General features: G+C 36.8%; 1 protein-coding gene across 4 annotated transcripts in view; it reads right to left on the bottom strand.

Annotated features, from left to right (window-relative positions):
• The window catches only part of LOC111325414 (von Willebrand factor A domain-containing protein 3A-like), a 29,709-nt gene that overhangs the window by 6,238 nt on the left and 1,630 nt on the right, over nt 1-21,841 (bottom strand). For 2 of the 4 annotated variants that reach the window (XM_088736568.1, XM_088736571.1), the window contains 28 exons: nt 20,143-20,267; nt 19,951-20,034; nt 14,805-14,859; nt 14,360-14,461; nt 13,163-13,269; nt 12,720-12,845; nt 12,481-12,589; nt 11,909-11,974; nt 11,624-11,776; nt 11,370-11,511; nt 11,042-11,148; nt 10,580-10,657; nt 8,175-8,269; nt 7,933-8,052; nt 7,401-7,475; nt 6,922-7,016; nt 6,782-6,831; nt 6,185-6,380; nt 5,493-5,563; nt 4,938-4,988; nt 4,491-4,607; nt 3,553-3,606; nt 2,902-3,064; nt 2,409-2,507; nt 2,070-2,167; nt 1,674-1,792; nt 1,223-1,256; nt 458-566 (listed from right to left, as the gene is read on the bottom strand). In XM_088736568.1, the coding sequence (XP_088592694.1) occupies nt 458-566; nt 1,223-1,256; nt 1,674-1,792; nt 2,070-2,167; nt 2,409-2,507; nt 2,902-3,064; nt 3,553-3,606; nt 4,491-4,607; nt 4,938-4,988; nt 5,493-5,563; nt 6,185-6,380; nt 6,782-6,831; nt 6,922-7,016; nt 7,401-7,475; nt 7,933-8,052; nt 8,175-8,269; nt 10,580-10,657; nt 11,042-11,148; nt 11,370-11,511; nt 11,624-11,776; nt 11,909-11,974; nt 12,481-12,589; nt 12,720-12,845; nt 13,163-13,269; nt 14,360-14,461; nt 14,805-14,859; nt 19,951-20,034; nt 20,143-20,267 (2,800 nt within the window). The remainder of the gene's footprint in view (nt 1-457; nt 567-1,222; nt 1,257-1,673; nt 1,793-2,069; nt 2,168-2,408; nt 2,508-2,901; nt 3,065-3,552; nt 3,607-4,490; nt 4,608-4,937; nt 4,989-5,492; nt 5,564-6,184; nt 6,381-6,781; nt 6,832-6,921; nt 7,017-7,400; nt 7,476-7,932; nt 8,053-8,174; nt 8,270-10,579; nt 10,658-11,041; nt 11,149-11,369; nt 11,512-11,623; nt 11,777-11,908; nt 11,975-12,480; nt 12,590-12,719; nt 12,846-13,162; nt 13,270-14,359; nt 14,462-14,804; nt 14,860-19,950; nt 20,035-20,142; nt 20,268-21,841) is intronic. The other 2 variants (XM_088736569.1, XM_088736570.1) reach the window with 2 other exon arrangements.

The raw sequence follows: 21,841 nt of genomic DNA, 5'->3' as shown, positions 1-21,841 counted from the left end.
TGACGGGCAGCAGTAATAAAGTGACGCAAAGTAAAGCAGAGAAAATCCTCCTTCCGTCCTTTACCTTCAGTTTTCTTTGGGAGTTGAATAATACTAATGAAACGCTAAGAACAGGCTACCCAACAAATTAACTTCGACTAACACGTCTGAGGAGACAGTACGCCTAATCCACCAATTTGAACTAGCCTTCGTGTAGCGTGGGGCCTGGGCATGAGTTAGGCCGAATATGCGCAGCTCAGTAGCCTTACGAATCGTGTTTCTCGTGTGTGGGTTTCCGAAAAAGAATAAACCGTTAGTAGTGTCATTGCTTGTCTTGTTTGTGTTACATTCGGCGCTAAGACAGGTGCAGCTTTTTATGCAATTAACTGCTGTTAGGATTACAGGTTCCACACAAGGGATAGCCGATCAGAACTCACAACAGTCGTCCGTACGATAGTATATGAAAAGTTAAAATTACCACTCAGTAACCACTGTAGTCTTTTCACGTATCTTCTTAAAACCTTTTCCACTTGATCCTCATAATCTTCTAGCTCGTGCGGTAGAAGATGGAGATGTTTCACAACTCCCTGAAAAATTTTAAACAATTTGTTCCTAAATTAATGCCATAGTACATTCAGATTAAGGTTAAACTGTTTCCTCTTTGTAATCTTTCAAAGAATGACCATTTTTTTTTGTATGTGAACTAAAAAAAGCTTTTTTAACGATTGGAAGTTATGGTGGTGAATATTCCAACTAGACTCGACAAAGATTGAAAGAACGGTTTATAATTCTCTTGTATGCTTTGACTCAAGACAAACTGAAGAACGGTGTTTCAGTTGGATAGTTGAAACGAATACTGTTAAAACAATACCACTCCTTTTTCTCTCCCACCCCCTTCGCGCCCCACCTTTATTAGCCCTTTGAAAACCTGTTATTTATTGCGAGTTTATAAGAAGAATTGTACTGTGCCATGACAACATAAGCTCGTGTTTTTTGACTGCGAGTAATGCGTGATTTGACAATTGTTCACAAAAATTACAAGATAAAATGGGACGAAATATAGAAGGACAAACTACCAAAAAGCAAACAAAAAACGTCATGATTTTCCCCACTAACATACAACTTGAACTTTGACGGGAATTGAATCAAAAAAAGTAAGTAAACACGAGAATCGCAGTAAAGTTATACGTGGGCCGGATATCAATAGTAGGTCATGAGTGCAAAACAAAAACAGAGAAATCACCTTAACTTCTACACTTGGGAAAATACTGCAGTATCTAAAAAATGATTGGAAACAAACGATAAGTTCAAATACTTTAATATAGCGCCACATTCAGTGTAGATGACTTCTAGATTATGACTTCCGAGGACACTTTCCAAAAGAAGATGTTCCTGGTACGATAGCTTCTTTTTTAGAATTGTCCCTGAGGATCACCTTTCCAGACCCACAATAACTATCCACGCTTCAATATCTTACGTAGCAGGTGACCAAAATGCGAGAAGGAGGCGCGGGAGAAGTCAACCACGGTGTAAAGAGAACTACATCTGTATCTCCCGCGCGACTTCTCACCCATGGGGTTCATCAGTCGCACGCGAATAGAAATGAGTGAATCATATAATTATAGGTTAACTGAAAAAAACAAACTAATGTTGAAGTTTTGACAGTTTTCTGCTGCCACTCTTGTTTTACTTACCTTGCAGTTACTGACTGCCCCAAAGATGATACTTTTCCTTTAGCGTGTGAACATTCTGCGGTTCCCACAATGTTATTAAGATCCAACTTTAGCTTTGAGATGCTATAATGACGCATCCACTGAAAATTAAGGCAAAGATACTTAAGAATTCTGTGTGAACGCGATTCTGCGCACAAGCTCTCGATTGACGTTAGGACCGAAAGACATGGTGCTTCTAAGATAAGCCGGTCTGCGAGGAGATCAAATCAGTGACGCACTTACTTAGGGGGTGGAAGTAAGGCCTGCTAAGTCGCACTTGACTTTCTTGTCTCGATGACCGCTTTCCTTTGCTCAAAGTCGCCTTTGCATAAAAAAAAAAATTACAAAAAAAAAAAACCAACAGATATGGATTTCTACCTCTCTGGTGCTAACGCTTTCTTCTTTGTCAGGTATAAATGGATGCTTGATCGGCCGTCTAAGTTTCTTTTTAGAAGGATACTGAGTGAAAACTGCACCTGTGTGTAAAAAGCAAGAGGCGAGTTTTTAATGACGCACGTAAGCCTACTCTCTCTTCTTCTACCCCGCTGGAGCTCTCTCACGCTCCAGGGTTGGGGTGGGGCGGATGAAGAGCCAAAACGGCCTAAGAATAAGGTTAAGCCTAGTAATGAGTAATAGCCGGGTGAAGACAACGTGATATCTCTTCGTTATCTATGAAACAATTTTATTAACTACACCATATATAGAAAAAAAACAAACCTGTTTCATTCTTAAATTCAGTGTAAAAGGCCTGCTGCACCGCTTTAACGCCTCCTGAAGATGGTCTTCTCTCTTTGACGACATTTTTAGCTGGAGGAGCTACGAGAGATAGGGAAGAGGTTCTATCAAGCGAAAGGTACAGGCAATACGTTAAGATGTTTGGAGTCGTCAGATGCTTTACGTAAAACTATAAGTAATCCAGTTTTGCATGGGTTTTGCTTTAGTCTGCTCCGTGATTCGTCCAAAAAAACTTACGTCATCCGCTCGACCAATCAGAAGCAACTTAAAAACAAATTGCACCTCAGTTAATCACAAGCTATACATTTCCTTGCATAAAAGTTACGATAAATTGGTGTTAGATTAAGATAAAAACTTCTACCTTGTAAGTTGATTTTTTTTTTTATTACCTGTATGCTCGATAATGTATGGATATAATAGGAAAAAGTTACATCTGAATCACTACTGAATGTTAAAGGCTAAAACCTTCACTCACGTGCAGGAATAAGAGAAGAAGTACTGTTCACTGTGGGAGGTTTCCACTGTAAAGCCTTCAACGTCGATTCCTTAGTTTGAGATGATGCACTTTGTGGCCTGGTCTTTTTACCTCTAGTTGAGGAACTGGGCCGACTGGAGCCCGCTGTCTGGGGACGAATACTCTGAAAACAGGAATACTCATGCGACTAAGTTTGTGATGCATGAGTTCTCTGACACAATCACGTTTATGGCTTGTGGTAAGAAGAATTTCACGTTCCCATGTGCAAAGGACGTTGACCAGAAACCTCTAGTAAAGGTTTCATTGGGCGGAAATTTTACGTGAAACCCTTAAGGTGTTTGAAAGGAGAAAATTTGAGGACGCGTCAGGGTAGAAATTTGCATGTTACGTGCGTGGAAGAAAGACATGTCGTTTTTAAGGGTTGATCGAGTTTTTTTCCTTGGGTTAAAATTTAATATTTTTCAGTCATAAGCAACCTACGGTTTTATCTTTCTGGATCAAACTTTAGTTTCTTCATTTTAAGATCTAATCAATTCATAAACAAGATTACTTTAAAGCTTCTTGTTTTCCCTGGGATTGGGCTTTTAATACCATCGACAAAGAAACAGAAGAAAGGTGACACTTAAGTCTTAAAAACGTTCAAGTTCTTACAAGATCTTCGTTTGTAGCTTTTATTGGAGGCAAAGCGCAGCCGCCCTTTTTCTTCTAAACAAAAACAAACCAAAAAAAAAAATTCATACAAAATAAGTTTAACATACCTCCGATAAATCTGTATACATACCCTAACAACACCTTATCCGCGATTTCAACTAGTCTTAAAGTATTTACTAAGAAAGCAATTCTGTAATTATTTTGAGGACGTGTCAGGGTAGAAATTTGCATGTTACGTGCGTGGAAACATTTAAACATTTATTCCTTCGCCGTTTAGTTGTTTTATCGGAAGTGTAGCTCAAATCGTTTTTTAACAAAGAAAACCTACAAATTTAAGCTGGAAATGAAGGCGTTGTTTATAATGCGGTATGAAAGTTTCAGTTCTTCACCTAGACTTGCGGTAGCTACTTTCCAGGGACCACTTTGATGTCCCGACGGCAGGCTATCCTTTCAATTTTGTTTTGTTCCCTTTACAGTACCTTTGACTTGCACAGCACCTCCTCGCCTGTGTACAGCTGCCCCTACCCACCTCCTCGCCTGTGTACAGCTGCCCCTACCCTACCCTCCAAAAGAAAATCAGGAGGACCTTCCCGATTTTCTCTTGGAGGGTAGGGGTGGCCGTATACAGGCTGAGCACCTCCCACTTCCCATAACAACATTATAACAACGAGGGATTCTGTGTCAGTTTCTATGTGGCAAGAGAATCAATAGGCCCACACACTCCTGGGGAAAGTCTGATGGTTTAACGACTCCTTTACAGTATTCAAAGACTGACAGTTGTGTCAGGGCCTTTCAATATTCAGATATGAACCCACTTAAATCACTTGTGCTCCGTTCTTTCAACAACGTCTTTGTCACTCAGAAAAAACCATCAACTTTAAAATGATAAAAGGTCTTTTACAAGACCATCTTGGGAGAGATTAAACAAGAAACCGTACCATTCGGGCCTTGGTAAGTGCAGTATGTCTTGGTGGGGTCAGCGGTAATCGCGACTTGCCAGCAGATGGCGGCCTGGGAACAAGTTGTTGATTTTCACTTTCAATTGAGTCGCCAATCTGAGAGAGAAATTAGAAAGAGAGAGATAAACAAACTCTTAAGAACCTCTTGGAAGGCCCCTGTAATTGAGGAATTTGAACCTCTTCGCACATGCGTGTGACGTAAATGAAATTTCTCCTTACAAGATCAATACACTTTCACTGAGCAAAAAAATTGCGAGAAGAAAGAATGATATCAAACAAGGGGATATTGTTTGATTTAACACAATATTCTCAGGGCAAAAATTGCAAGAAATGAATGGCAAACAGTGCGGAATATTGATCTTGAGAGAGAAAGGGTTAATAATAATTATAACTGAAGTCATTCCACATCAAGTTGAACAAACATACCACTTGCGCCACTGGTTTTTTCTTTCGAACTGTTTCGAAGAGAATAGAAATCTGAAAAGAGGTTTTACTCTTGATCAGTTTTTTAACAGGCTATTCAGTGCTAGTAGATTGTAACCTCACCAGATTCTAAAGAGGTCCAACCTTAATATTACCTCAGATCTTTCGACAATGAATCAAGTTAAATTTTAAGTAAAACGTATGCATCTCAATTTTTTCAAATCCCCTTCAACAAGAGTACCTTTCAAGATCAAATTTTGGCTATTTCCTGTGGAAAAGAAACCACATTTATGGCACCTGTTAGTAAAACTTGCTTGAGAACAATTCTCCCTGAAGCTGTTTTCAATTTCTTTGACAAATGTTTTTTTTAAAGTCATCTACAATCTTTGACCTTGACACGTTTGGGTGAGGAAAAGCTGGCACGATATTTTTTGAACAGGAAGACTTAAAAAAGAAAGAAACCTGTTATTTTTTCCAAATTATATACCAAAAAATACCGGGTAATTTCGAAATTAATCGCGAAGTAAAATGAGAAAAACAAGATAGAACAATACTTACTTTCTGAGAGTAATTGAATGCTTTATCCATTTCGTTTAACACAGCCCCTAGGTCATCACTCTCGACAATTGCTGTGAAAAAGTACAGATTAAAAATAAACATTATAAATCCTCCATTACATTACTGTTGAGCTTGAAAATCTATCGACGGCACCTTTGCTGAGATCTTGCTCAATGCTATTTACTTGCTGAGACTTTCAACAAGTTTCCTCTAGGCTGAGAGTTTATAACCAGGTCTTCTGTGTGATGACAAAACCAAAATCATGTCACCAAACCAAGACTAAAGTACTGGCACGGCAAATAACAACAAAGTGTAGGTATTACAAAGAGCAAACGTAATCGCACTGAAGCAAATAATTGTTAATGTCATAACGCGCGGGAAAACGCGTCTGACCGAGTGGCGATTAGATAAAGTTTTTCACCTGATTGGTTGGGAGACGTGACGCGAGTTTTTATAAACCAAACAAAGGGCATGATGATTTCGACAAAGAATTAAGGAGTGAGTTGATCAATCAGTTTCACCTGTGTGTACTTCATGGGATGAGAATTTGATATCATTTCAATCTCTAAATTATGGAAAGCACTGGGGTGAATATACCAAGGCTGGATGAGATTGGAAAGAATGGAAGGCCGAAATTCCTTAGGCTTGGTGATTCTAAAGACAGGAACTAAGAAAAGCGTTGGTTAATTCACCTCCACTCCTATACCAGTGGAACCGGCCATTGACAGCATGAGCCATCTGTCTTAAGCAGTCAGCGGTGTTCCCTCTGTCAGCGTACTTTCCCGGTATTGCTATCAAGCCATCCTCATCGTCCACCTCATAGTAAATAGTATGCACGACTGTGTCGGTGCCAGCTAGAGCTTCACGTAAGAACCCAGAGACTACCTCCTGAGAAGAGCGAAACAAAATTACAAAGCCTTAGTATAGCAAAGTATTCGATGACACACGCTAATGGTTATCATGAGGTGAATAAGTATACGAAAAGAGAGTCGCAATGGGTATTGCTGTTCTTTTGGCTTTATATATTATGTAAAGGACGCATTTGTAGGGGTACCAATTGCAATTTATGTAAACGTAAGTTCTGCGTAATGCAGTTTTCAATTCAGTGAGGAAAGTTATCCAGGATTGAAATGGTTTCACTAAATTTTGCTTTGTGATAAGTCAAGAAAACTTGCAACATCCTCTCAACCAATCAAAAACTAAAACCTTGACGCGGGCGACCAAGTTGCGCGCGTTCCGCGCTTTAGGCAATTTGGTAGTTTTTACAATCACATCAAAATCTTCCCTACCTTTGGTTCATCCGGAACACCACTTGTTATTACATAAATCCCTTCAACTTCTGAAAAAAAAAATCCGTTATGAGAAATTCGGCAACCTCAAATTGGACTGTGGTGACACTTTCACTTTAAGCACTAATTTTATTTCTCACCAATACCATGAGCTTTTTCTTCATCATTTTCCACCGCTTTCCTAAAAGCATCCAAAAAGTTTCTGCTTCCACCACAACCCCTTTGAAGCAGCCACCTACAGGTGAAATGATTCCATCAGTTGACAAAAATAAACTTTGATACTGGTAACTTTAGTTCCATTGGAATAAGACGTTTTTCTTCTTCTCAGCCTGATGACATTTGCTAAATGGCACCTTTCTTTCTGGCCCAAATAGTCCATTCATCAAATCCATACAGTCACACAATCACACGAAATCTTACAGCTGTCAAAAACCTGTTCATGCAGCTATTGCTGTAGTAAATATCTCCGAGTATAAAATGAACTGTTTTATGTTAGATGTTGCATCCGGGGTTCTCTGTGGCTCGGTAGAAGAGTATCAAATTCTTAGGGAGGGGGGAGGGGAGAGGAGGTTTCGACGTCTCTTTTACTGGCACTCTTGGTAACATAAAAAAGACTTACTTCCAAGTCGCTTCAAGATACTCAGGAGATGGTTCTATCATAACAGGGCGAAACATTTCAGTCTTATCACCAAAACTGAAAGAAAATATAAAATATAAAATTTATAGAGCAATACAGTAAGCATCACTTTTTACGTAACCTCAACAAAAGTTTTAAAATGAACACATCGGGCAAAAAAGTACATGGGCAGGAAACGCCATTTGAAAAATGCACAGCAAAATAATGTCTACACCGTAACATTTTTATTCATATGAGTTAGACCGCGTTTTAGCACAAAATATACTCTACCGTATTAGTTTACGTTTTAGATAGTGTGGATTTTTCAGGGGAAGAAATACATAACGTAAAAGGTTTCCCTAATTCTGAGAAAAAATCCAAATGCCAAGGAAGAGAACCACCAGCCAACTTTGTAAGTATAATTCAGTATTCAATTCTGCAGACAGGACTACAATCTTATGAGAGCGTTCTTCTTAAAGTAAAAAAACACCATGATTTACGGTGAAAATCAATCTTGGTTTAAACATTCCATTACCAGATAAAGTTGTAGGAGGTCTTGTTGGCCATTTGTTGTTCGAGCAAAAGTCTGAGGTGATCTTGCAGCTTGGGAACAGCTGGTGACATACAAATTGACATGTCCAACAACACAATAACCCTACAAAAAAATGAGAAGAAAATGTTTGAGGCAAAAACTTTTTACAGCCCCAGGTCAAAAAGGAGGTCAGGTTCACCCTCAAGGCCCCTCTTCCCCTCCAGTCAGACATTTTGAATAATTACCTCTTTTCCACAACTGTTCCAAATATTCTTCTGCAGCCAACTGACAGCCAATCAACACGTCTTTTGTACAAGTGAACGGCAGATTCCAAGTGACGCTGTAAAAAATAAATAAATAAAAAAAGGGAAAGATTTCTTTCTCTTCCTTTACCGCATCTTTCATCACATCTGCTAGTTTCTGCATTAATCTGAACGTCGTACCACGGTACCCTCTAGACCAACGGAAAATTGGGCATAACAAAAAAAATGGGAACTTCAGAACTTCATTCACACTTATTCTACTAAAAAAATACAACAGCAAGAAAGAAAAAGATTAAAAAAAAAAAGAGAGTTCTAACTATACATGAAATTACACAAAGCAGTGGAAAGAGTGTGTAGTAGCCAAAGGAGCCAATCTTTTGAGTTGGCTTCTACCATAGAGCAGTAACAGATGGGTCGAGGTTGAATACTTAAGGAGATAGCATATACACTATATAGTTAAAATATTAAAATAGAGCTAAATGATCTATTAGAGTTGATCAAGATGTCTGCCTGCCAAGTAGGAAGAGTTTATATTCTTTTTTAAAGCTTTTGGCGGGGAGACACTATTTTAATTGGTATGGTTTGCCAGGTCCGTGATGCCACTACGCTAAATCTTGCTAGACCATAATTGGTTCTAGAAAATGGTTTATACAAGTTTTGATTAGTGGCATACCTAGTATAGTATTTATGGACAGCTGAAGCCGGTTGAGCTAGATCATAAAGGTATATTCTTTTTTTGATATTGAATTTTAAGCAGAAGAGAGCCAATTTTTAATTTAAAAATATTTGCTAACTTTTAGATTTCTAAATGAATAAAGGCTGATAGTTTCGAAAGAAACTGTTTGGGGCTGCGTCGGTGGGAGTAACGAAATAATTTGGATATATCAACAAAGTTGAAATGGTAAATTGGCCACCGTAATGATTACAAAAGCTGACGTTTCGAGCGTTAGCCCTTCGTCGGAGCGAATAGAGGAATTGTGGGTTGTGTGTGCTTTTAAAGGCAGAAAATGGAGCTACGTTATTGGTGGGTGCATGGCAACGAGAAAAACATGAATAAAATTTCACCACAAATCAGAGTCAATGTGCCAGTTCTTCGATAAACGTGGTTACCCTGCTTCCGTTGTTCAAGCGGGTTACCACCGCGCTCGACTTATTGATCGACATTCAGCACTACAAACGTCGCATAAGGAAGATTCCGACCGCATTCCATTCACTCTCACGTTTCACCCTCACAACCACTCAGTTAAATCCATCATTCTTAAAAACTTCAAATTACTTCAAAACGATCCAGAGACAAGCACTATCTTTTCGCAGCCTCCGCTCATTTCATTCAAACGCGACAAAAACTTAGGCAATTTTTTGGTCAGAAGTTCTTTTCAGACTAATGAGCAACCAGGCACTTCAAAATGCGCTCGTGCGCGATGCAAAACGTGTCCTTTCATTCACAACACTGATAAAATATCGGGACCTAAACGATCCATTAAGATCACCGATCACTTCACGTGCACCTCCGCTAATGTAATCTATTGCATAACTTGCACTTATTGCAAAAAGATATACATCGGCGAAACGGGCAGAAGACTAGGTGACCGATTCCGAGAACACCTTCGAGACGTGGAAAAGAATGACAAGGACACATCTAAACCAGTCGCTAGACATTTTTATTTACCTAATCATTCTAAGCAACATATGGCAATCTGCGGTCTTTCCTTGCACTTAGGTGGCACGGAAAGCCGTAAAAATCTTGAACAAAAGCTCATCTTTCAAACCGGCAGTCTCAATCCCACAGGGATCAATGAACGCTTTTCATTCCACTTATTTATTCATGTTTTTCTCGTTGCCATGCACCCACCAATAACGTAGCTCCATTTTCTGCCTTTAAAAGCACACATAACCCACAATTCCTCTATTCGCTCCGACGAAGGGCTAACGCTCGAAACGTCAGCTTTTGTAATCATTACGGTGGCCAATTTACCATTTCAACTTTGTTGATATATCCAAATTATTTTTAGATTTCTAATAGTGTAAAATATGGTGTAGGACTTTTTCTTTTGCTAGCAAAGAAGATGCTGCGGATACCGTTGCTTTGACTTATTTTGATTTTATTTAACCTGGTTTGGTATGCAGTTCCCCAGTACATCAATCCATATGTTAGATATGGATATCATAATGAGAGTATAGTACAGTTGTTTGAGCGTACTCACAGGTACATAATGTCTAAGCTTAAATAGAATTGCGATATTTTTTGTTATTTTATTGTTGATATGCTGGAGCTGAGCATCCCATTTTAAATGTTCATCAATAAAAACCCCCAAATATTTGATTTGGGACTTTTGCTCTATATTGCAAAAATAACGGATGGAAGTGTAACAAAAGCATCAACACACCTGATAATCAAAAAGCAAGGTTGGATCGACATGCACGTTCTTCACAGATCCATCATGCCATTTAAACTGGGCCATACTCTGTATAATGAGTAAGAAACATATTGACCTTAAAATTCCCGGGAAGTGTATAATTTTTTTTGGGTGCATTTTATACTCATCCTACAACACAAGAAAAGAATAAAAAAGAAAAGGTGCCAGACATAAACCGCTTCAGTGAAAAAAAGGTCTTGTAGAACGTTGCAATGTGGGTTGTGCCCCATTTCGATACAAACATACCAGATGGTCAATGCACTGTAATAAGTTATCAAAGGCCAGGTTTTCAAAGGGGATTTAATGAGGTTCCAAAGAGTTACAAAGGGTTTGCAATTGGTTCAATTAATGCACTCAAAAGCAAAAGGAAAATTAAGTATTTCTCATTATTTTTTAATCTTAAAAGATGCAAAAGTCTTTAAAAGGACATACCCTCTCATAAACTAGAGAATGCACATTTCTATTGATGGCAGAAATGTACCCATCCACATATGAAAAAGAATTAGGAGCTAGCACTTGATAAAGGTTGAGCCCCTTGGCTGTAAAGTAAGGAAAATAGTTAATATACAGTCAATTGACACAATCAATAGATCACCTAAACTAGTTTTAAGAGAACTATTTTCTTTGAGTTATCAAACTTCTGAATATTTTTTTTTTCAATCTCCAAAGGACTATAATTGTGATTTACCTTGTTTTTTCTCAACACTCAGTTGGAAAACTCCCTGATGGTATAAAAATTTTTAAATCATTCATGGGTTACCTTTAAGTCCATGCTGTCTCAACCACTCAGCTGATGTCCGAGCAGGAAATGATGGGTGTTCAACTACCAGAGGTGAACTGTCAGTTTTCAGTATCTCGCCGTCCTCAGATGGTATCCTCATCAGCTCCAGACTTTGCTGAACCTTGATGGAGAAAAAGCAGAAAGTCAATAATGGATGTTGGAAATGCTGTGGTTTTCGAAGCATTGCAAAGTTTTATTCTGTTATCCAGATAAATGTTACCTTTAATACTTACAGTGCTCAGAGTAGTGTCAACACCTGTCTGCATAACAATTTTTTTGTCACCAATGACTCCATTTTTCATCTCATGGATCTTCTTTAAGATTTCCTGAGCCTTCTTCATTTCATCAGCTATCAAACTTAGATCAGTCCCAGTCATAATTTGCTCCTGAAATGAATAAACACAGGTTGAAAGTTGGTAGAAATTGAATTAAGCAAAAAATAATTCTCTATGTTCTTTGTCTTATTTAATTAAATAACAATGATTACAGCCATAAGCCTAACATATACACCAACTCACATCACTAGTTGAGACATAACAATGATATCTTCCTCCTGACTGTTCAGCGAGCTCTTTAAGAAACATCTGAAAAAATATGTCAGGTTAATATTTTCCCACAAGAAAAGTTTTCATTCAACAGGTGCAAAAACTTTTTTCGGGAAAAATCTCATTCAGATTACAATTGCTGACACTTATCACCTTGTGTCAGAGTCATCCTCTGTTATTCACTGTTACAAGGAAAGGGTGTGGTGGGGTGAGTTGTAAAAATTATTTTTAAACATGTCAACCAATCAAATGTAAGGGTATGAGACAAAAGTATAAGCACAAAGATCAAAATACATGTCCTTGAGAGCAAATTTTGTTTGTTTTTTTGTTTCTGGGGGGGGGGGGGCAGGATGTGGCAGTGCAGAAGCAGAGCCTGGGTGCCACAGGCATGGTCTATCACTTTGCTTCTACAAAACTTTTAATGGCTGGGCATTCCAGCTTTCTAAGACAAGAACTTTCAAGCACATGGTAATTTTTTGAAGGGCACAGCTTTGACTACAGCTCGCAAATGTATTTTGAGCTCATGCTAACAAATATATACTTACATTAGTTGCTGAGATGCTGCAGTCATATGCCACAGTGTGCAAAGGAGCATGTCTACCTGCCAAGGACTCACGTACATACTCACAGATCACTTTGGGATTCTGGTCAGGGCTGCAAAACGGGGAAATCATTGAAAGCAAATTAACATCACACTTACTAAATCTATAATCTCATTCGTGCCAAATCTGCATGATGCTTCTATCAAGCAGAGGTTATCTATGAATTGTGATATTTATCATACCAGCTTCCCAGGACCAGAACAATGGAGTCTATCTCTTTTCTCTTGACGACTTGTTTAAGTGCTGACAGTATGTTGCATCCACCTTGGGGATGTAAACTATCTGCCCACCAATGAGATTCCTCAACACTGAAAACAGTAGTCAAATCACAACCCCATTCAATAAAGAGCAAAGTTAAATTGAATGTTGAAAAACATCTTGGATTGCACTTCACAAGAATCATGCCACCTTCCCAATAAGCCTGATGCAATTAAACCAAAATCTCTTTTCAACTTGCATGCTGGTCAGTTGTTCTTCTCTACACTCTGTTTGCATATAACAGTAACTCTTACACAATCAGAGAACAAACTATATAAAAAAATATGATTTACTTCTTACTACATACTTTAACAAATTAAAATGTTTTATAGCACATTATAGCACCACTTAGAAGACTACTACTTACATTCGGCAGTTCACATCCCTGACTACAGTCCATAATGGCTTGGGTTGGGTTCCAAATGATAAGAAGAATAGTCTTTCTTTATTGGCCAACTGCTCATCAATAAGCTCCTTTAATAATCAGATGCAAAGATCATTTGAACATAAGTTTATTATGCCTCAGTTTCATGATACTTTTAACCATTTACACTCTAACATCAGTATGCATATTCTCTCATACTGTTCTCTATACATTTTCTAAGGTGCTGACAAGGAGAATTTGTTTAAAAATCAAGAGCTTCTTTAGTCGGAGATCATTTCATTTATTCTCATAATTTTAATGTTTGATTCAGGGGTGAGAGCTGAACTTGCAGTGCATGCAACACGTGCAGCGTAGCTCCATAATTATACAAAATAGTAGTAGTAACCCATCAAGCCGAAAAAAATTTGGACTTATGACTGTACGGGCATCCGTACAAGGTCCTACTTTTTGCATGTGTGGTCAACTGTACTGCGGGCATACCAATATTATGGCTCTAGTCTTGTCCAGCAGGCATTTGAGCACAACGTGTGTGCCACACTTGTACCATACCTCAGGAGACTCTAGGTTCGAGATGAATTTATATTAACACCCACTTTATCCATAGTAGGAGCTTTTGTTTTGTTGATGAGACATGCAGGAAAAAAAATGCAAACTCCACTTTTAGGCTTGGCTAAATCTACATATTATTGTAAAGAGAAACTGGATGATGGTCACTCTTTAGGGGTCAAGGGGTTAACACCTTTTGAAAATAACTGTTTGATCAATCCCTGCTGAATTTTAACAGTTAAATGATAAAATTTCACCTCAATGTCAGAAATCTTCAAATACAGTGTAAGAAAAAGAGAATGTCTTGGAAAGCCAGTTTCTTTAATTTCTTAACCCTTTACACCCTAACATCAGTATGCATATTCTCCATACTGTTCTCTATACATTTCCTAAGGTGCTGACAAGGAGAATTTGTTTAACAATCAAGAGTGTCTTCAGTTGGTGATCATTTCCTTTATTCTCGTGACCCTAATGTTTGACTCAGGAGGGATAGTGTGAGGAGAATTTAGACACCAGTCACTCTTTAGGGATTATAGGGTTAAAAAAAGTAATCAGTTGAAGATACAGTCATAGTAACACACTAATAGAGCAAATTTAATTACACCATACTGTTAATGAAGCATTACATCATACCCCTAGAGATTCTTGGAAAAGCTGTAGCCGGCCATATCCACAATTAGAATCTGATGCATCGACTAACAATGCCACATTCTGACCTTTCACTAAACCAAATGCCTGAGTATAAGAAAATCAAAACTGATTATAACCATGATCTACAAATGAAGTCCTGTTATACTATTCCCTTCTGACTCCTTGCTTGGAAAGATAACTATTCCTTTAATACAAGGAGGTTCACCTTTCAATTTCCCAATGTAGTATTATACAAACTAAACTATTGGCAATTTCCCAATGCAGTATTATACAAACTAAACCATTGGCAATTTCCCAATGCAGTATTATACAAACTAAACTATTGGCAATTTCCCAATGTAGTATTATACAAACTAAACTATTGGCAATTTCCCAATGACAGTTTTGTAGTATCATACAAACTAAATTATTGGCAAAACAAACATACCCTTCTACTTCCTTTCAGCAACCAGTTGATTCTCTGCTGGCACAGCTCTATCAGACTAAAAATACATTTTAAATTAGAGTTTTCTCAACAAAACCATAAAAGTTCTGACTAAGTCATTTACCCACAAAAAATACATTACAGCTGGCATCAAACAGTTGATGGGTTTAATTCCATTGGGAGTCAAAGTGTTTTCAAAGAACTACTGCAAGCTTTCTCACATAGCAATAAAACTTAAAATGTGTAATAAAACAAACTACACATTATGACCAGTGACAGAGATCACAAAGATGTATAGCATAGGGTTAAAATCAAAAGATCAGTTGTATAGCATAGGGTTAACATCAAAAGATCAGTTGAATAGCACAGGATTAAAATCAAAAGATCAGTTGTATAGCATAGGGTTAAAATCAAAAGATTGGTTGTATAGCATAGGGTTAAAATCAAAAGATCGGTTGTATAGCATAGGGTTAACATCAAAAGATCCGTTGTATAGCATTGGGTTAAAATCAAAAGATCAGTTGTATAGCATAGGGTTAACATCAAAAGATCGGTTGTATGGCATAGGGTTAACATCAAAAGATCGGTTGTATAGCACAGGGTTAAAATCAAAAGATCGGTTGTATAGCACAGGGTTAAAATCAAAAGATCGGTTGTATAGCATAGGGTTAAAATCAAAAGATCAGTTGTATAGCATAGGGTTAACATCAAAAGATCGGTCGTATAGCACAGGGTTAAAATCAAAATATCGGTTGTATAGCATAGGGTTAACATCAAAAGATTGGTTGTATAGCATAGGGTTAAAATCAAAATATCGGTTGTATAGCATAGGGTTAAAATCAAAAGATTGGTTGTATAGCACAGGGTTAAAATCAAAATATCGGTTGTATAGCATAGGGTTAACATCAAAAGATTGGTTGTATAGCATAGAGTTAAAATCAAAAGATCGGTTGTATAGCACAGGGTTAAAATCAAAATATCGGTTGTATAGCATAGGGTTAACATCAAAAGATTGGTTGTATAGCATAGGGTTAACATGAAAAGATCAGTTGAATAGCACAGGGTTAAAATCAAAAGATCAGTTGTATAGCACAGGGTTAAAATCAAAAGATCGGTTGTATAGCATAGGGTTAAAATCAAAAGATCGGTTGTATAGCATAGGGTTAACATCAAAAGATCAGTTGTATAGCATAGGGTTAAAATCAAAAGATCAGTTGTATAGCATAGGGTTAACATCAAAAGATCGGTTGTATGGCACAGGGTTAAAATCAAAAGATCGGTTGTATAGCACAGGGTTAAAATCAAAAGATCGGTTGTATAACATAGGGTTAAAATCAAAAGATCAGTTGTATAGCATAGGGTTAACATCAAAAGATCGGTTGTATAGCACAGGGTTAAAATCAAAATATCGGTTGTACAGCATAGGGTTAACATCAAAAGATTGGTTGTATAGCATAGGGTTAAAATCAAAATATCGGTTGTATAGCATAGGGTTAAAATCAAAAGATTGGTTGTATAGCACAGGGTTAAAAAAAAATATCGGTTGTATAGCATAGGGTTAACATCAAAAGATTGGTTGTATAGCATAGGGTTAACATCAAAAGATCGGTTGTATAGCACAGGGTTAAAATCAAAATATCGGTTGTATAGCATAGGGTTAACATCAAAAGATTGGTTGTATAGCATAGGGTTAAAATCAAAAGATCGGTTGTATAGCACAGGGTTAAAATCAAAATATCGGTTGTATAGCATAGGGTTAACATCAAAAGATTGGTTGTATAGCATAGGGTTAAAATCAAAAGATCGGTTGTATAGCACAGGGTTAAAATCAAAAGATCGGTTGTATAGCATAGGGTTAACATCAAAAGATCGGTTGTATAGCACAGGGTTAAAATCAAAAGATCAGTTGTATAGCACAGGGTTAAAATCAAAAGATTGGTTGTATAGCATAGGGTTAAAATCAAAAGATCAGTTGTATAGCACAGGGTTAACATCAAAAGATCAGTTGTATAGCACAGGGTTAAAATCAAAAGATCAGTTGTATAGCACAGGGTTAAAATCAAAAGATCGGTTGTATAGCATAGGGTTAAAATCAAAAGATCAGTTGTATAGCACAGGGTTAACATCAAAAGATCAGTTGTATAGCACAGGGTTAACATCAAAAGATCAGTTGAATAGCACAGGGTTAAAATCAAAAGATCAGTTGTATAGCATAGGGTTAAAATCAAAAGATTGGTTGTATAGCATAGGGTTAAAATCAAAAGATCGGTTGTATAGCATAGGGTTAACATCAAAAGATCAGTTGTATAGCATAGGGTTAAAATCAAAAGATCAGTTGTATAGCATAGGGTTAACATCAAAAGATCGGTTGTATGGCATAGGGTTAACATCAAAAGATCGGTTGTATAGCACAGGGTTAAAATCAAAAGATCGGTTGTATAGCATAGGGTTAAAATCAAAAGATCAGTTGTATAGCATAGGGTTAACATCAAAAGATCGGTTGTATAGCACAGGGTTAAAATCAAAATATTGGTTGTATAGCATAGGGTTAACATCAAAAGATTGGTTGTATAGCATAGGGTTAAAATCAAAATATCGGTTGTATAGCATAGGGTTAAAATCAAAAGATTGGTTGTATAGCACAGGGTTAAAAAAAAAATATCGGTTGTATAGCATAGGGTTAAAATCAAAAGATTGGTTGTATAGCATAGGGTTAAAATCAAAAGATCGGTTGTATAGCATAGGGTTAAAATCAAAATATCGGTTGTATAGCATAGGGTTAACATCAAAAGATTGGTTGTATAGCATAGGGTTAAAATCAAAAGATCGGTTCTATAGCACAGGGTTAAAATCAAAATATCGGTTGTATAGCATAGGGTTAACATCAAAAGATTGGTTGTATAGCATAGGGTTAAAATCAAAAGATCGGTTGTATAGCATAGGGTTAACATCAAAAGATCGGTTGTATAGCATAGGGTTAACATCAAAAGATCCGTTGTATAGCATTGGGTTAAAATCAAAAGATCAGTTGTATAGCATAGGGTTAACATCAAAAGATCGGTTGTATGGCATAGGGTTAACATCAAAAGATCGGTTGTATAGCACAGGGTTAAAATCAAAAGATCGGTTGTATAGCACAGGGTTAAAATCAAAAGATCGGTTGTATAGCATAGGGTTAAAATCAAAAGATCAGTTGTATAGCATAGGGTTAACATCAAAAGATCGGTCGTATAGCACAGGGTTAAAATCAAAATATCGGTTGTATAGCATAGGGTTAACATCAAAAGATTGGTTGTATAGCATAGGGTTAAAATCAAAATATCGGTTGTATAGCATAGGGTTAAAATCAAAAGATTGGTTGTATAGCACAGGGTTAAAATCAAAATATCGGTTGTATAGCATAGGGTTAACATCAAAAGATTGGTTGTATAGCATAGAGTTAAAATCAAAAGATCGGTTGTATAGCACAGGGTTAAAATCAAAATATCGGTTGTATAGCATAGGGTTAACATCAAAAGATTGGTTGTATAGCATAGGGTTAACATGAAAAGATCAGTTGAATAGCACAGGGTTAAAATCAAAAGATCAGTTGTATAGCACAGGGTTAAAATCAAAAGATCGGTTGTATAGCATAGGGTTAAAATCAAAAGATCGGTTGTATAGCATAGGGTTAACATCAAAAGATCAGTTGTATAGCATAGGGTTAAAATCAAAAGATCAGTTGTATAGCATAGGGTTAACATCAAAAGATCGGTTGTATGGCACAGGGTTAAAATCAAAAGATCGGTTGTATAGCACAGGGTTAAAATCAAAAGATCGGTTGTATAACATAGGGTTAAAATCAAAAGATCAGTTGTATAGCATAGGGTTAACATCAAAAGATCGGTTGTATAGCACAGGGTTAAAATCAAAATATCGGTTGTACAGCATAGGGTTAACATCAAAAGATTGGTTGTATAGCATAGGGTTAAAATCAAAATATCGGTTGTATAGCATAGGGTTAAAATCAAAAGATTGGTTGTATAGCACAGGGTTAAAAAAAAATATCGGTTGTATAGCATAGGGTTAACATCAAAAGATTGGTTGTATAGCATAGGGTTAACATCAAAAGATCGGTTGTATAGCACAGGGTTAAAATCAAAATATCGGTTGTATAGCATAGGGTTAACATCAAAAGATTGGTTGTATAGCATAGGGTTAAAATCAAAAGATCGGTTGTATAGCACAGGGTTAAAATCAAAATATCGGTTGTATAGCATAGGGTTAACATCAAAAGATTGGTTGTATAGCATAGGGTTAAAATCAAAAGATCGGTTGTATAGCACAGGGTTAAAATCAAAAGATCGGTTGTATAGCATAGGGTTAACATCAAAAGATCGGTTGTATAGCACAGGGTTAAAATCAAAAGATCAGTTGTATAGCACAGGGTTAAAATCAAAAGATTGGTTGTATGGCATAGGGTTAAAATCAAAAGATCAGTTGTATAGCACAGGGTTAACATCAAAAGATCAGTTGTATAGCACAGGGTTAAAATCAAAAGATCAGTTGTATAGCACAGGGTTAAAATCAAAAGATCGGTTGTATAGCATAGGGTTAAAATCAAAAGATCAGTTGTATAGCACAGGGTTAACATCAAAAGATCAGTTGTATAGCACAGGGTTAACATCAAAAGATCAGTTGTATAGCATAGGGTTAACATCAAAAGATCGGTTGTATAGCACAGGGTTAAAATCAAAAGATCAGTTGTATAGCACAGGGTTAAAATCAAAAGATCAGTTGTATAGCACAGGGTTAAAATCAAAAGATTGGTTGTATGGCATAGGGTTAAAATCAAAAGATCAGTTGTATAGCACAGGGTTAACATCAAAAGATCAGTTGTATAGCACAGGGTTAAAATCAAAAGATCGGTTGTATAGCACAGGGTTAAAATCAAAAGATCAGTTGTATAGCACAGGGTTAAAATCAAAAGATCGGTCGTATAGCACAGGGTTAAAATCAAAAGATCGGTTGTATAGCACAGGGTTAAAATCAAAAGATCAGTTGTAATGACACCAAAAAAGTGAAGAGTCTCCCTCAATTCCAAATTGAAGACATACCTTTCGTAGCACAGTCAAATAAGAGACAAGAAGAAATTGCATTAAAAACTTACTTGGTAATTTTAAATTCATAATCTTGCAGCTTAACAGCATCATACTTCAGGTGAACTTGATTAGGATCTGAGCCAAGTGGAGGTCTAAACAATACAATATTCTGAAAGTCAGGTTTGAATAATCATCTAGGGTATAGCCTTTTTGAAATAACATCAAATTTCCAAAATATGCCAACAAAGGAATGTATTAACTTAATAGGAACTCCACATTTCATGATTTCATTGAATGAAAGAGCCTCTGCTTTAACACTGTGTCTTCCCAGCCAATCAGATGATGACTGGCCCTCGGCATGAGCTGCTTCCAATCCAATCACAGCCTATAGATCACAATTCAATAATAAATTGAGTCAATGAAGCTATTAATCACAAAAAAACTCAGAAATTGACAGCAAGATCAACCCTGGAAATCTTCTGTAATTAGTTTGTAACATTGATCCTTAGATGAATTCACAAATAACTCAGAATGCTTTTTTTTTTATTTTTAATTTTTTTTTCTTTAATCTAGCCTGCGTGCAGCCCCTCTGGAGGACCAGTGAGGCTGCACGCAGGCTATCTTTAACCATCCCATTTTTTAACTGTACATATCTTATTGTTATCATTTTTTTTTGGCTTGATTTTTCCTTGTAATAATATACTGTAGCTAGGTCATTAGTAGACCAAGAGCCACCATGTGAAAGTACTACTAATAAAGGCGTTATTATTATTATTATTATCATTATTATTATTATAAATGACTGCTTGGAATGACTCCATTAACTCTCTACCTTCTAGTAATTTCTCCCTACAATATCACAGGGTAAAAGTGTAGTGTGATCGTCCGGGTGAGTGTAGTCCTGAGAAGGACTGCTGTCAGTGGTAGTGACTGACGTTTCGACAACCAGTGAGGAAGTCATCATCAGAGTCAGTTGACTCTGATGATGACTGTCTCCTTCTCAGGACTACACTCACCCGGACGATCACACTACACTTTCACATGTTACCCCCGGGGTTCAAGCCATTTACTGAATATCACAGGGCTCAACACTAACTTTTCAACTTACTAGCCAAGTGGCTATAGTGACATCTTAGATGTTTTTAGATGTTAGGACAATTTCAGTCTGTTTACTAGCCAAACTGGCTAGCGGAAATTGAAAGCCACTAGCCAAAACCGAATTTCTACTAGTCTGTGGCTAGTGGGCTAATGTTAGTGTCGAGCCTTGTATCAATACACTACCGAAGCAGACAGTTCATGAGAATAAAGAAAAATAGGAAAGAGACAATATCATTTGCAGGAACAACACTTTCAGGAATGTAAGGTGAACAGCACCATGAATTACTCTTCAGATCTTAGGAGTAAACAGTCAGGTCAAAACTATTTTAAATGAAAATAAAATTTGTAACCGAAGGCTCATAATTTCTTAAAAAAAAAAAAAAGGTAAGAGATAGTTATGTGTATTTTCCAAGGATGTATTCATTTAAATGCCATGTATATATATATATAGTTTATAACTAAATGCAAACAATGTATATAAGCACTTGCATAATACTCTTTAAGTGTTCCAAAAAAGATTTTGATTGATGATTCTTTGATAATATACATGACAAAATCATTGTGTATGGACCAAAATCTTAAAGATAACTTTTCTGATCTGTGCATAGAAATCAGTGACACGTACATAAATTTATAAACTAAAAGGAAAGCAGAGAACATGTTGAATCAGAATATTACATGAAAGTCTGCTATTCAAGACAATAATTGAAAGTAAAATATATAAATAACATGCTTAAAGCCAGATCAATTGAAAATATTAAATCTAGTACAAAAGAAAGAGTAAAAAAATAATTAGTGTGCCCAAAGTTAAATCTAAATGTTCTTCAAAATGTAAAGACATCATATTCCAGAAGTTTTTCC

The sequence above is a fragment of the Stylophora pistillata genome, chromosome 10 (genome assembly GCF_964205215.1).
Source record: "Stylophora pistillata chromosome 10, jaStyPist1.2, whole genome shotgun sequence".
Lineage (NCBI taxonomy): Eukaryota > Metazoa > Cnidaria > Anthozoa > Scleractinia > Pocilloporidae > Stylophora > Stylophora pistillata.
The sequence above is the reverse complement of the archived record's forward strand: the minus strand, read 5'-3'. Positions and strand labels throughout refer to the sequence as shown.